We start from the raw sequence: 13,718 nt of genomic DNA on the forward strand, positions 1-13,718 counted from the left end.
GTTTGCACTCTTGAAAGTAATTCATAGAGCAGGAAAACGGTAGGATGTCCCTTACCTTAGACCTTTCTGGAACTTTTAAGCAGTTGTTTTTGTTCTTACTCACTGAACCATGTGTATTTTTCTTTTATGTCAAGCTTTTGCAGTTTAATCCTGCGGAGCGTCTTGGTGCTGGCGTTGCTGGTGTTGAAGATATCAAATCTCATCCATTTTTTGCCCTTATAGAATGGGCAGATCTGCAGAGATGAGAGACATGTGCCCTCTGAAAAAACTCAGGTCAACTGGGCAAGTTTTTCTGGCACAGGAGCACCCTTACTCGCTTCCTTTGGATGTCTCAGACCATTTGGACGTAATGGCTAATGGATGCTGGAGCAACGGAGCCAAAAGTGAATACTTTTAACAGGAATCACTGGTTGTACTGGGTGCTGGCTTATATTTTACCACAGCTGGTTGCTACATGTGTGTGAGTCCTTTCATCAAAGGAAGGTTTGTGAAGCAACTCCTGGGCAGCATGTTTGGAGCTGCCAACTTGCCAGATAAGCAGAGGCAGGAATGTTCTGGTGCTTTGTCCAGTGATGGAAGTGTCTATGGACTATGCCAGTTGAAACTATTTTTTTATTGTGTCAATAGACCATTTCTCTGTGCTAAGTGCAGCTCTTGGCAGGGAGGGGTAAGGAAGGAAAAAGCAAATAATTTATTAATGGTATATGCTAAAGAAAATACTAAATAAAATACTAAAATGCTTTATGCAAAAGTTGACACGTTAAAAATAATATATCCATTAAAAATTAAGAAAGCTGTTGCATAATACTGTGGAATGTGTCTTGAAAATAGCATATCATTTCCCATTCTGGAAAGAGCATATAAAAGTCAAATAATGCTGTCAGATGTTGTACTTTGGCTGGCAATGTCTGTTTAAAACTCTTGACTCTGTTGTATTTGATGAGCTACATGTTAAAATCACTACAGAAAGGGAAATCTTCCTCAGCTGGATAAACACTGCTTTAGCACTCTAATAAGGAGCAAGAACACATAACACTAAATAAATATATAGATAAAAAGGAAGAACTCTCATCACTGCAGCCACTGCTTTATCACTTAATGAACTTTACTTCCTCTAAGTGTCCTATTTTTAGCTGCTACTTCAGGAAAAAACCCTTTCTGCTCGTGTTCTTGTGCTTGAGGAAGCTTCTGAACTCCCCTGTTTGTTAATAGTCTTAATAAATCAAAGAAAGCCTTCACCCACTCTGCTGCTGGAACAGGAAGAAGCCTGGGATTTGCTCATGCCAAATGACTAAGTGACATCTCTGAGCAAGCCCTAGTGGGTAAGACTTGGGCAGGAGCCAATTAGCTGACCTGTTTGTTTGCTAGAAATGTCTAGAGGATGAGGGAAGAATATAAGACATGCAGAATATTTTGCTGAGTGCTGCTAGTGCTGCTAAACAGCTATGCCTGTATGGGTTCCTGGTGTACAAATGCTGTACACTGCAATGTGCAGATTATGGATCCATGGGTTTTTTCCTAAATATTCCCTTCACTTGCACTCTTTTTTTTCCCTCCCCTTTTCTTCTTCTATCCAGCTTTTTCTGAGGAACAAAGGGCAAATTCCTTTGGGAAAGTGAGGTGACAGCGACAATTACTGAATTTACAACTCAAAAAAAAAAGTGCCCTTCCATTTGTATTTTAGCAGCGTATTTTATGGGCACTCCCAAAAGTGCATCTGTACAGTCTCCATCTGTTAGACACGAGGCTGATGTATTCAAATAAAGTGGAAAAGGAAAATGCTTCACTTAAACAAAGGAAATATGGAAACTTTTTTTTTTCCTTTTTAAATTATTCCACTCCCCTCCTTTTTTTTTTTTTTTTATTCTTCCCTTTCTTGTGATCACCAGGCCAGCAGAGGGGCTGTCACAACACTGCAGGTTGTAAGCAGGTCACTAGTATCACTGCCTACCCAGTGCCATCCAAGATTACATCACTTGCAGAAACTGCGTTTCAACCCACCACCCTCTGGCTTCATAACAGGAACTCCCTCAGGTGAGCCACAGGAACAACTTCCTGTGCTGAGCGGGTCGGAAATCTCTAATGCAGAGACCAAGCTGATCCCGAGCTTCCTTCCAGCACTGCCCTGGCTGTGACTTTGGAGAGGGCTGGTTGTGTAAGGAAAGCCTCCCTCCCCTTGGCCACCTGACTCCCTCCCTGGGGCTCTCGAGCCCGGCCACCAGATAACGCCTGTGTTGATCTGTCCTATTGCATTTGCCTGGTGATAACTGTACAGAAAAGTATTTTCCATGTTACTTTGAAATGCTGTTGTGTTCAGGTTGTGCCCGTGTGCTGACTGTAAGCAAAGGCAGGATAAGATAGCATGGGAGCACAAGCTGGTTTCTGTGAGCAGCAGAAGGAAAACCCTTTTCTGGCAGAAACCAGATGATCAGTCACTCTCCCTGCAAAGCATTTGGTTTAGTTAATGACACCATTTTTTTTTTTTTCCAAAGTATGTTAGTAGTGAGGAAATCTAGATCATGGAGAGTAGAAGGAATGGCAGTATGACTTGCCAGAAACGAGCCTTTGAGATGCTACAAGTATTTGTAATATTACCACTCAGATAATTGTTTTGTCAAGGGAAGCATGATCTGGAGTAAATTGCACAAAACCAATTCTGCTTCTATTTTTATTATCTTTTTCCTTGAATATGTATTCTGTTGTATTGGTGTTTACATGTATTCCTTTAATAAACAAAACCTTTCAAACCTAATTCAGACCTTGCCTTTCTAAACTTCACATTTAATTCTTGAAGACTGACCTTACCTGATCGGTGCTTTTTTTCCTTTGTTTTAACGAGTTGAAATACTAGACACCTAGATACCTTCTTTTTGATGCCTGTTACAAAGCCCTGTGATGCACATCTACATGTGGATGACTGTTCATTCCCACTTCCTTCTGTTGCACCTAATAGCTAAGAGCAAAAGAAATCAGTGCCCATTTTTTCCCCCCCCCACAGGAATTAGCAACAGTCTATGTAAAACACAGTGAAATAAACCTATAGATTTTCCTATTCTCCCGTGGGTATGGCAGATTACACACTTGGGGCATCTCAAAGTGGTAATTCATTGCACCCTGTTGAACCACCCTGTAATAGTCTTTGTGTCCTGCTAAGAAAACCTGGGATGCAAAATGTTCAAAGGCTTGCCCTGGGTAGAATTGCCATGAGGTGAACCTGGGCTCCCGCCCAGACCTGTAGGAGAAACTGCATCCGGTGAAATAGAAGGGACATAACTTTGAATGGCTGTGTTCACAGCTTATGTTCTTGTAGCACAGCTCCTGTGTGTCCTGTGAAAATCACCTGGCAGACAGCAGTCACTGTCACGCTGACTCTCGGCGCACCTTTGGGATGCTGAGTTGGCAGGGTTACCCGCACTGGAACATCCACCCGGCTCCTCTCTCCAGTGCTAACCTGTTCCTTGGTGTGTCCCTGCAGCGAAGGGCACTGGGATGAAGAAGGCTGGGGAGGTCAGCCCTCTCTAAATGAAGCGCTCAGCATAACAAGGTACAGGGAAGTATGAAGTAAACTGCTATGGGATTTTTTTTTTTTTTTTTGAGTGTGGTATCATCTGTTTTCTCAAGGACACCGAGTAGGAAGCTGGAGAAACAGAAACTTCCTCTGTGGTGAGATTTATGGTAGGGATTTTAGCAATGAAACGAAAAAGTGCAATTGTTAGTCTCTTTGGGTTGGTGCTTTCTGTGAGGGCTGTGCTGTGAGCTCAGTGCTGTGGCTCCTGGCTGCTGCCTGGTCCCGTGCTCCAGGTGAGGGGCCATCTCCTGGGCCCTGGAATGTGCCATCCTGTGCCTAGGCACCCCAACATCCTCCTCTGGTCAGCAGCACCTCTGTGCCACCCCTCTGCTGAGCCACCCGTGCCTTTCAAATCAGAGCCCCACAGCTCTTTGCAGGCCCCAAGCAGTTTGGTGTGCAGGATTTATTTGCCTGCAGCAGCTCCCTGAATGTCGAAAGTTGCCCATTCCTCACCTCAGGGCCTTGTTCCCTGTGCTTGCTGCGAGCTGTCCTGGGGGCACTGTGGGAGATGCTGCTGGAGAGGCCCCTGGTGTGGCCAGGGCCTGTTGTTTCCCTCAGCCGTTCTCCTGCCCAGCAGCCTCCTGCGGACTCTGGTTCGTGGCACCATGTACATCAGTGGTGCTTGTTTGGTGTGTGCCCACCAGCAAAGGGTGGGTTGGGCTGTTGTGAGGACCAGATCTGGGGCTTTGGTCACCCTGATGCCCCAGGACCTTCCATATTGTTGTGCCTCCGGGGCTGGGCCCCTGTGGGTGTCACACCGTGGTGCTGCTTGGGGACGAGGGCTGTGGCAAGGTCACCAGGCTGGGACGTAGCTCCAGTTTTTTGGGAGTGGGTCTGGGGGAGAGGGGGGCAATGAGGGACTGGGCCAAGCACAGCAGGGATGCTGGCAGCCCCCAGGACAGGGTGCCTCGCGTGGCTCCAGCTGCCGTTTGGGAAGGGGTGGCAGAGCCAAATCCCAGAGGGGGAATGGGACTTGCTTAAAAGGTGCCGAGCAGCTGCTGCTGGCAGCAGGGGTTGAGACTGGCAGCGCGGGGCTGGCTGCTGCGCCGCGGGGCCGGTGGAGGGCTGCTTCCTGCCTGAGCCATCTGCATCAGCAGAGCTGGGGAGCCCTGGCCCAAAGGTTGTGGTGTCCTCAAGAAAATCCCAACTTGTGAGTGGCAAAGCGGTGGAAGTGTTCCCAGTGCCTGCTAGTGCCATGCAGTGAAATCTCCTGCACCCCTGCTGCGGGGCAGAGGAGGCTAATCAGGGTACAGCAGAGAGAGAGGATGCTCCAGACTCCTGGCAGTGGGTGACAGCTTGATGTGCTGCTCCAACAGGACCTCATTGTCTCTTGGCAGATCAGAGGCTCTCCTTCTCCAAAGGCCGCTCTGTCTCCATCTTCTTGGCCCAGGGACCCATCAGGAGGGATTAGTGCTGCTGCCAGAGGACTGCAGTGGCTCTGTGAAGCATAGAAAGGCTGGGGACATGTGCAGCTCTGGGCAGTGGGGAATTGGTGTTGTCTTGGGTAGGCTGTGGGTGGTCACCTTGATGTTTGGCTGTTGAGATCCTAAGGGTGGTAAGTATGAGAAAAGTCCTTTGGGAGTAATTAGCTAGACTAGGCTGTTGGCAAGTGGTGGAGCTGGATAATGATGGACCAGACAGGGAACAAGCAGATGTTGGGGTCAGTGATGTTCCTCAGCAGGGCCTTGCTAACCTCTTTTTGCTTTCCCTTGGAGAGAAGAGATACTTTGCTTTGATACAACCTCACTTGTGCCAGTTTCTGCCATCCCCTTCTCTGAGCTGAGCCATATATTTCTGGGTTTGCTCAGCTCTCTCCATCCGCATCCTGTCTTGCATCCTTCAGACTTAGTCACAGATTTTCTTGCCCTTTCTATGCCCTTGATTCTGAAATGCTGCCCCAAAATGCTGGGATGCAGGAGCGGATTATTAGATGCAGCTGTTATCCCCATATACTGGTGAAGCAAAGAGAGAGGATTACTCCCACAATATGAAAGTACAGGGATTGTAAAAGCGTTAGGAAATTGGTTCCCCCAGCAGTGTGTGAGTAATGAGAGTTTTATGGCACCTCGTGCAGTGGTGGGATAACGAGGCAGAAGCCTCCATGAGAGGGACCGGTGGTGTGCCATGATTTAGAGCACGGCTCTGGCCAGCTATGTTCCACTTGGGGTCTTGCTTGTGCTCTGTGGTCTGACATTTGCCAGCTCATAATCTTCCTTTACAAACCAGGCATGGAGAAGAGCTACTTCAACAGCATGGATCATGAGCCAAGTGGCACATATCCTTTCTCCAGATTTTAAAATTTGCTACTCTGCTACCTTGGTGTCTGTCCTTTCCAGCCTCATGTCTTCTTTGGCCTCAGAGAACTCTCCAGTGCCCAGCCCCTACCAAGTCCAGCAAACACAATAGGGTGGGGTGAGAGGGGAGTTCCCCTGAGGAGGACCCTGGCTGCTCTGGCTCCTTGCAGGCTCCTTGGCACCTACTCTGGGATACTGCAGTGTCCTGAGTAAATCACCTTTCCAGGGCAAAGCAACTGCACAGTGTGAAGTCCCAGGCCCATTAACATCACTGGGAGTTTTCCCCGTTGACTTTTCTGGGGTCAGGAGCTTACCCTTCAATTACAGAGAGAAGCCAATTTCATGGAAACAGGTGTAGAAAGCTTGTTTGCTTTCCTACTTTAAGCAAACATACCCATGTAGTTTCAGTCCTGGTGTTAGGGAAATAAGCCTGGGGATTTTTTGTTTGGTTGGTTTTTTGTGGTTTGGGGTTTTTCTACTGCTGTTTTGGTTTATTTGTTATTCTGGTGGGTGCAGTTAATATGGCTGTTCATTTACTGTCCCTGGCTGGGGTGAGGTCTGCTAGTCTTTTCCCTCAGCCTTTGCTGTGCCTCTGATTTACTGTGGAGGCCTCCCTATAAAACAGGGAGGGCATTTTGCATGGTGGCAGAGATGGGAAGACTTAGTGAGAGCCTGCCCTGTGTTTTAAGGCTGAGAAGTCTTTGATGAGCAGGGTTGCATATGCCCTGTTAGGGTGACTGGAGCACAGAGGGCTGAGAAAGGCAGGCATCTGGTTTCCTCATTATTTCTTTTCATAAATAATCCCTTGTCCTTGCACCCTGGACTCTGACAGCATTTAGAATATGCCGGGCGGGTTTTCTTTCTTCTCCTCTCCGAAACTTATTCATTTGGAGAGCAATGAAACAATAGGTTTTTGTCTAAATCTTTACCAGTGAAATTGTCAGGAGAGATTTCCGCCCCCCGCTCCCGTCTATCTTCCTTTTGTCTCCTTCAGTTGTCGGGGTCAGGATTCGCCGCCAAACGGAGCCCGCAGTTGCTTTTCCAGGCCCCAGATGCCAATATGTGGCAGCATCTGGCTGGTTGGCAGGCGCCGGGCAGTGGTGCTGGCTGCGCTGTCAGGCGGCGGTGGCGGCGCTTGGTGGGCGCCTTGCTTCTTTGAGGATGTGGTCCCAACCAAGAACAGGGATAATAATCAAATCTGCTGAAGGAGGTGAATTATCGGCTAGCGCGGCTACTGCTGGAAGCTGCGCCGACTCCTGGCCCTGGGTTTTTATTGTCCTCGTCGGCAGCATCCCGTGTAACCTCACCTTCTTGTGCTGTGAGCGCTTCAGGTGCCTTAAGGCATGGAGCTCCTTGAAAGAGAAATACAAATCACTAAAAATGTAGAGATAAAACCCTCTCCTTAGAGGCCATGTGTTTGGCATGGGAAACACACGATAACAGCTTGCTTTAGAAAGGTGACATTTCCACTGAAGGCTGAATAATAAAAAATGCATTAGACTTTTGTAATGAAGACAGCTTCTGGGACCGGGGAATCTACTGCCTCCTTGAAATATATGCGTGGGAGCTCTCCCTGGCCCTAATGGGTGTCACATGTGGCTCTGGCTACATTAATGTTGCAAGCTCTTATTAAAAGGGATTGTCAGTGGCCCTTCACGTGTGGTGAATCAAAGCTGTCTTTCCCTAACTTTGCTTTTGCTCAGGCTTGTGCGTGTAGACTGACTTGCCCAGGGTTAAGTCACTTTTAATATTAAGATGGATGGAAAAGACTCTAATACTTTTTTTTTTCTTCTTTCTTTTTTCCCCCTCCTGCTTGCTTTCTTTTTTTTTTTTCCCTCTCCCTTTTAATTCAGAGCTTGCTGGTGAAGGACTCTGGAGGGATGGGGAAGGAGGAGACAGCCAGGCAGCTTAAAGAGGCCTCTGAGGGTCATGTTGAGTCTGTGCTATTATGTTCCAGCGAGGAGAATAGCTTTATTGACAGACAGCTGTTTGACTCCTGCAGCCATACAGTATTTGCTGCAGAGCTGCATAAATACTGAGCCCATGTTGACAAATTCCTCGTCAGTGCAAGATAGTTAAACCTGCTTGTTTAATCATTTGTGTGCTCTTACCTCTGCTGCTCCGAAAAGAATGAACTGCTGTTTTGCAATACAATGCATGAGAAACCTCTAAATGCTCAGAGCTGTTTCACATGAGGTTTTCAGGGTGTCATTTTTATTTAGACCCTCTTGGAAACACACTTTTTATTTTTTTTGTTTTGTTATGTCAATTAAATTTTTCACTTTCCCCCCCCCCCCGAAAGTGCTTAACTTCTGGTTTTCAAATAAAAAAGTCTGGCAAGGTGTCTTTACAATGGAGGTAGCAGCTCTCTTGGCAGACCTTAGGTCCTGTCTGTGATGTGACACCAGCACTGGCATGGCCCCTTTAGGAGTCCCACACCTTGGTTTGCAGCACGTGTGCAAAGGCACGTGAGGATTTGTGTTTTGGTTTGGCTTTTCTGGCACAGGGATATGGAACCTGTGCTACTGGTCACCTCCTGTCCGTAGCTCAGGGGATGGCTTTTTGACCTCCCACCCATTTCACAATAATATCCACCTTCATACCAGCATACTATCTTGTCACATTGTTGGCCTCACCTCTGGAAATGTAGTATCTAAAATTAAAGATTTGTTTCCGTTTTGGAAATTTTCTGTTGACCTTTGTCACTTAAATAAGTAGAGAGGTGTAAATTAGGGCTTCTGCCACACAGTCAATGGTATAAAAAAGAGATGTCTTTTGAGATTTTCTTTGGACCCTCTTTACAGTGTAACATCTTTTTCAAAATGTTTCTGATGTGACCAAAACAGAAGGCCTCACTGAAATGGAAACCTATTGTTCAGTTGTACAAAAAATGTAAAACTGTCAAGTTGTTTTTTAGAGAGATGGGTCATTGTATGTTTATGTGGCAGTGAAGGAGATGTGCATTTCTTTCAGGATCACAAATAAAACTGTGCATGCCTGAAGTGGTTGGTACAGGCAAGCTGTCTGTCCCATGGCTGTAACTACTTATGGAGCTGAACCTGGTGGTGCTGCTGGGTTTTGAGACTTTCTATCAGTTTCCTGGCAAGTGCAGGCAAAGCCAACATTGTCTGACATTTTCATTTTCTTAAGTTCTGGTATTGGTGCAAGACACTGGTTATACTGAGATTTACACTTGTGTGATGATGCTGGCAGGCTATGGAAGAGCACTTAACCTGGCCAGCTGTGTCTGATGAGGCTGCAGAGATCAGCATGTGAATAAATCAGGTTTCCACTGATTTCAGGGAGTACAGGTAGGTTTTTTCATTTATTTAACTAAACAAACAAACAAAACCCCAGCATAAAATACATTCTTAGGAGTATGGCACAGCTTTTCTTATTGGCTAGATCAGGCACCCTCACTTGGAGACTTAGGGGCCTGGACAGCTCCTACAGTGCTTCAAGGGAATACCTCCTCCTCCTCCCTCCATATATATGCTTCCTGAGGGGGCTCCATTTATGACCAAGTCATTACTTGAATGTTGTTTTTGTCATTCACATGACAAGAGTTTTGACTTCCATTTATTTTTCAGTCTTTTTCTAGATGGAATTGGTTCTGACTTGTCTCCTAGCCACCAAAAGGGTGGTTTGCTGCAGAAATGTTGGCTTTCATTACATTCTAACGTTTTAAAAGCATGTTCCCTTCTTTTTAGTACATCCTTATAGCTTGTATGTTGAAGCCCAAGAGCTGCACAAGTTTATGTGGTTATTAAAATATTTCTAGATGAATGAGAAATATTTTAAAAATCCCAATACTCTGAACTAGATTAGGAAGAATTAGAAGCATATTTGACTTAGAGTGTAAGTCAACCTTCAGCTAGAGGCCTTTTTAAACAAAAGCTTTCTTTCTGTCCTTCATCTTTCATTATTTTAAGAGACTAACTGCAGAGCTCTGACACAGTCAGTTGAATTCAGAGTCCACCTTCAGAGCTGGGTCAGTACAGCGTCCAGAAGATGACTGAAAGCAGATCGGGTTTCTTCAGGTTTCCATCTTTTAACCCTGCTGTTGATAGCATGACTGTTCCCACTGGTCTTTTTGAACAAGATTTTTGGCTGGAGGCTAACTTTTTTTATTATGCAAAACCCAGAGCACCAAGAATTCATGCCAATAGTGGGGCTGATATAGTCCCCATTCCAACTAAGTGTGAATTCGACCAGCTGGAGAAGGACACCAACCCAAAAGTCTGATGAATTAGAGAAAAAAAATCCCGTTCTGTGTTCAGTGAAGTAGCACTATTTTGTCTTTATGCTGTGGTCTCATTCAACCCATGTGGAAGCCTGAAGGAGGGAACATCCTCAGCCCCAGAGAACTAACAGTTCAAAGGGCCTCACATCAGAGGACCTGAAAAAATGGGGATGAAGCCACAGGGTTTGGTACCACTGAGCTCTTCAGTCTCTCTTTAGGTGCCTGATATTTCCCAGATGCTCCCCAGCTCAGTGCCACACTCACTGTAATAAGAAAGGTGTAGATGATTTTTGTCCACCACAACTTTCTTTCTTGTTTTCCTTGCTCCTGAATGATGATAACCCCCTGTGTCCAGGTGTTGCTGCCATGGGAGTCCCAGAGGATGATGCACAGCACATCCACCCTGTGCAGCACTACTACAGGAGGTCAGAGATTTTCTAGCATGGAATACAGCAGGGCTTTTCTGCAGACAACATGGAGAGAGCATTTTCCTTGGATGTGTGCAGCTCATTTGCTACAAAGCAAGCCATGTTCCTGGTGTGCTACCCTACGGTCAATGCTTATTTATTCCAGCCCTTAATCAGAGCTGGGTCAAATCCCTCCAAGGAAAACATAAAGGTCTTACAATGTCTTCTTGAGGAATTAAAGTTGTAACTTCCCCACTGAAGTCTTGATTCAACAGCATTAATGTCACAGTACTGTAAGAAATAGCCATTATCAACCAAATTCAAACTAGATAAAAACCACTAAAGGAATTTCGTCTGGAGTGGTCAAATTTCAGTGCAAACACAAAGGGTCAACTTGTGACATTTGGCTTCTGTATTCTGCTCGTAAGCATCCCCGTGTATTTGCTTTGCTCTCCCTGTCTTTTTCCTCCTCTATTCCCCTGTCCATATATCAGTGTCAGGGAGTTCAGACATCACAAGGGCCGGTGGTTTTTTTTATTATTTTTGTAACACCTAATGTGGAATTTTGCATGAGCAACACTCCTTCCTGTCGGCACTTGGAAACTCTTTTGTGTTACGTCCGTCCTTTCTCTGAAGTAATCACTCAACTATTTCTAGCAATAAAATACTCTTCTGTAGTGCCATCAGATATGTTAGAAAGATTAGTACAAGATCTGAAGGCCCCGTCCAGGTAAATTCAACAAAACTTTCATGACTTTTAATGCTCCCCTCTTTTATTTCACTGCAGATATTGTCTGTGGACATGGAGTAGGGAAAAGGCTCCCAGGCACAAGCTGTGTACTCTACAGAGAGGCTGCACAGTGTCTGAGTGTCATGCCAAGAGTCAGGAACAGGAGTCTGTGCATATCTACAGCCTTCTTTTCTGTTTTTTTTTTTAATTTTATTTTTATTAACTTAAAAAACAGTACACCAAAGATTTGTCTAAAATTTGTTAGACTGCTGGGAATTGGACCTGCCTCTTCTATTGGTTGAAAAGGCAATGGGGTTTTTATTTCTCTGCAGCTGGGGAAGTGAGGAGAGAAGCCATTCTCAATAAGGCAGTTTGAAAATCTTATTTGGTGCCTAAGATGCATTTGGGGGAGGGAAGGTTTTCCTAAGATATTTAAACCTGACTAACAGTGGGAGAATTTACTTCCTTTGCTCTTTGCTCAGGATTTGACACTAGTTGAAGCAGAGCTGAAACTCCTGACAATTAGTAAGAAATCCTTCAAGAATGGAGAAGCGACAGAATTGACGGTCATTACTGTTTTCCACGTCACCAGTAGCACCAGCTGGAAGTTCACATCCAAGCTGAACTTATTTGCAGTGGTTGCTTTGACCTGACTTTGGGAAGCACAGAGCTGGTCTGTCAGCACTTGTTTGTGGAAAAAACCAACTCCTCTGGCTTTCCAGGGGAATCAGCTCCGCCATGAGTTACAGTGCTTAGGGATAAAACAACTGCTTGTTCTTTGGCTTTTCTTTAGTCTTTCTTCAGCTGGACCATCTGGGGAGGCTTCCTCCCGAGTTCCAAAGTCTCTGCTCCCTAGGAAGGAGCCATGTGTGTGCAGCTGCCCCTGGCGTGGCTGCCTGCCCTGGTCTCTGCCTTGCTCCACACTGCTGTCTCCTGTGGCTTTGGCACCAAACAAAAGTTTACTTCAGATTGAGGGTAGTTTTGTGCAGCACCTTTTTCTTTTTTTTTTTTTTTTTTTTTTTTTGTTTTGTTTTTGTTTGACAGCCATGACAGCCTCTCCTCATTATTATGGAAAATATAGGGTTGGTAGTAATTACTATCTGAGTATGAATGGGAGCAGAAGTGGGCATAGACTGCACTGGCCTTTCTTTGACAAGGTATAACTTTCTTCTGAATTTCTGTGTTAATTAATGCTTATTTAAAAACCACTTTAATTGGCAGTAAACATCTCAACTTTTTGTACTCATTAAAATGCACCCATTGATGTGTGATGGATTTTTTAAAGCTTAATTAACTTTCTTCCTGTATATATAACCTATAATAATGACAAATACTGGAAACTGCCCCCCCTCTCCCCCCCCTCCCCTATTTTTCGCCCTCCCCCCAGTATTTCTATCACTTGAAGAAAAGCTATAAAAATGTATCCTGACTTGGCCAGGATGTGGGGAACTCCCTGGGTACAATAATTCAGCCCCTCTCAGAGACCCCACAGTGTCTGAGACTGGCCAGGAGCCACAGGCAGCTGCCCTGTGTGCCCATGCCCTGTCCTGTGTCTGCTCTTGCAGCCTAAAATGCCCACCACGCCCTCACTCTTCTCCCTTGTGGGCAGAAACTGGATCCTTCTCCCACCTTCACTGTGGGTCATTCATCAAACTTTTTTGTTTAAAATAAAATTGCTGTGGAAACTTTTTCTCAGGTAAGCTTACAGATCTTTTCTTCCCTGAAAAAAAACCAGAACCTTTCAGTGAAAATTGATTTTTCTAGTTCTTTTGGTTTTGTTTTGTTTTTTTTCTTATCTTTTTTAATAGATTGAGACAAGTTAATCTGCATGCGCATGTGTGAATGCCAAGTCAAAAGAACTAAGGAGCCTCTAATAGTGCTTTTGTCTTCCTCCAATTTTCAACCCATTCTAAGCCACTGAGCAGGATTTAGTGCAAAACTTTCAAGTGCAGTGAAGAGAACAATGATTTCAACTTCTAATTTTCAAGTCTCAGCATTTTGAACTATGAAATTAGACTCCTGAATCACTTTTGAACATGAAATGTTGATACTTTTTGCAACTGTGATCCTTTGTATACAAGTGAAATTACCAACAAGCAGAGAACATTACAGTAATTCATGAAAATATGCAAATTGCTTGGTTTGGCTATTACACACAGATCATTTCCCAGTCTTTCTTTGCAGTTTATGGAATATTCTTGTTTAAGGTGGGTAAATCAGAAGTTTTAAAGTGGGCAGTCTGGTTTGTGAAGGCACTTCTAGAGAGTAAATTTTAAGTGCATGAAGCAATGATTTAATTGCCACAAGTACTTAATTTCAAAAAAACTCCTGGTATCTTCATCCAAAAGTAAATCTGTTTAAAATACCCTGTGAAGTGCTCTTCATTCTCCTTTGCTGTGTGTGCTTTCTCTAACCCAGATGATAACTGTGCTGCTGTCCAGATCTTTTCTCTTTACCTGTCTCAAAGAGTGATTAG

At 44.9% G+C, this 13,718-nt stretch overlaps 1 protein-coding gene across 6 annotated transcripts in view; it reads left to right on the forward strand.

Moving 5' to 3' along the window:
- The window catches only part of RPS6KC1 (ribosomal protein S6 kinase C1), an 84,421-nt gene extending 83,411 nt beyond the window's left edge, over nt 1-1,010 (forward strand). For all 6 annotated transcript variants that reach the window (XM_062489295.1, XM_062489297.1, XM_062489299.1 and 3 more), the window contains one exon: nt 135-1,010. In XM_062489295.1, coding sequence (XP_062345279.1) covers nt 135-245 — 111 coding nt within the window. In that variant the 3' untranslated portion in view covers nt 246-1,010. The remainder of the gene's footprint in view (nt 1-134) is intronic.
- The last annotated feature ends 12,708 nt before the right edge of the window (nt 1,011-13,718 follow it).

This window comes from Cinclus cinclus, chromosome 3 (assembly GCF_963662255.1).
Source record: "Cinclus cinclus chromosome 3, bCinCin1.1, whole genome shotgun sequence".
Classification (NCBI taxonomy): domain Eukaryota; kingdom Metazoa; phylum Chordata; class Aves; order Passeriformes; family Cinclidae; genus Cinclus; species Cinclus cinclus.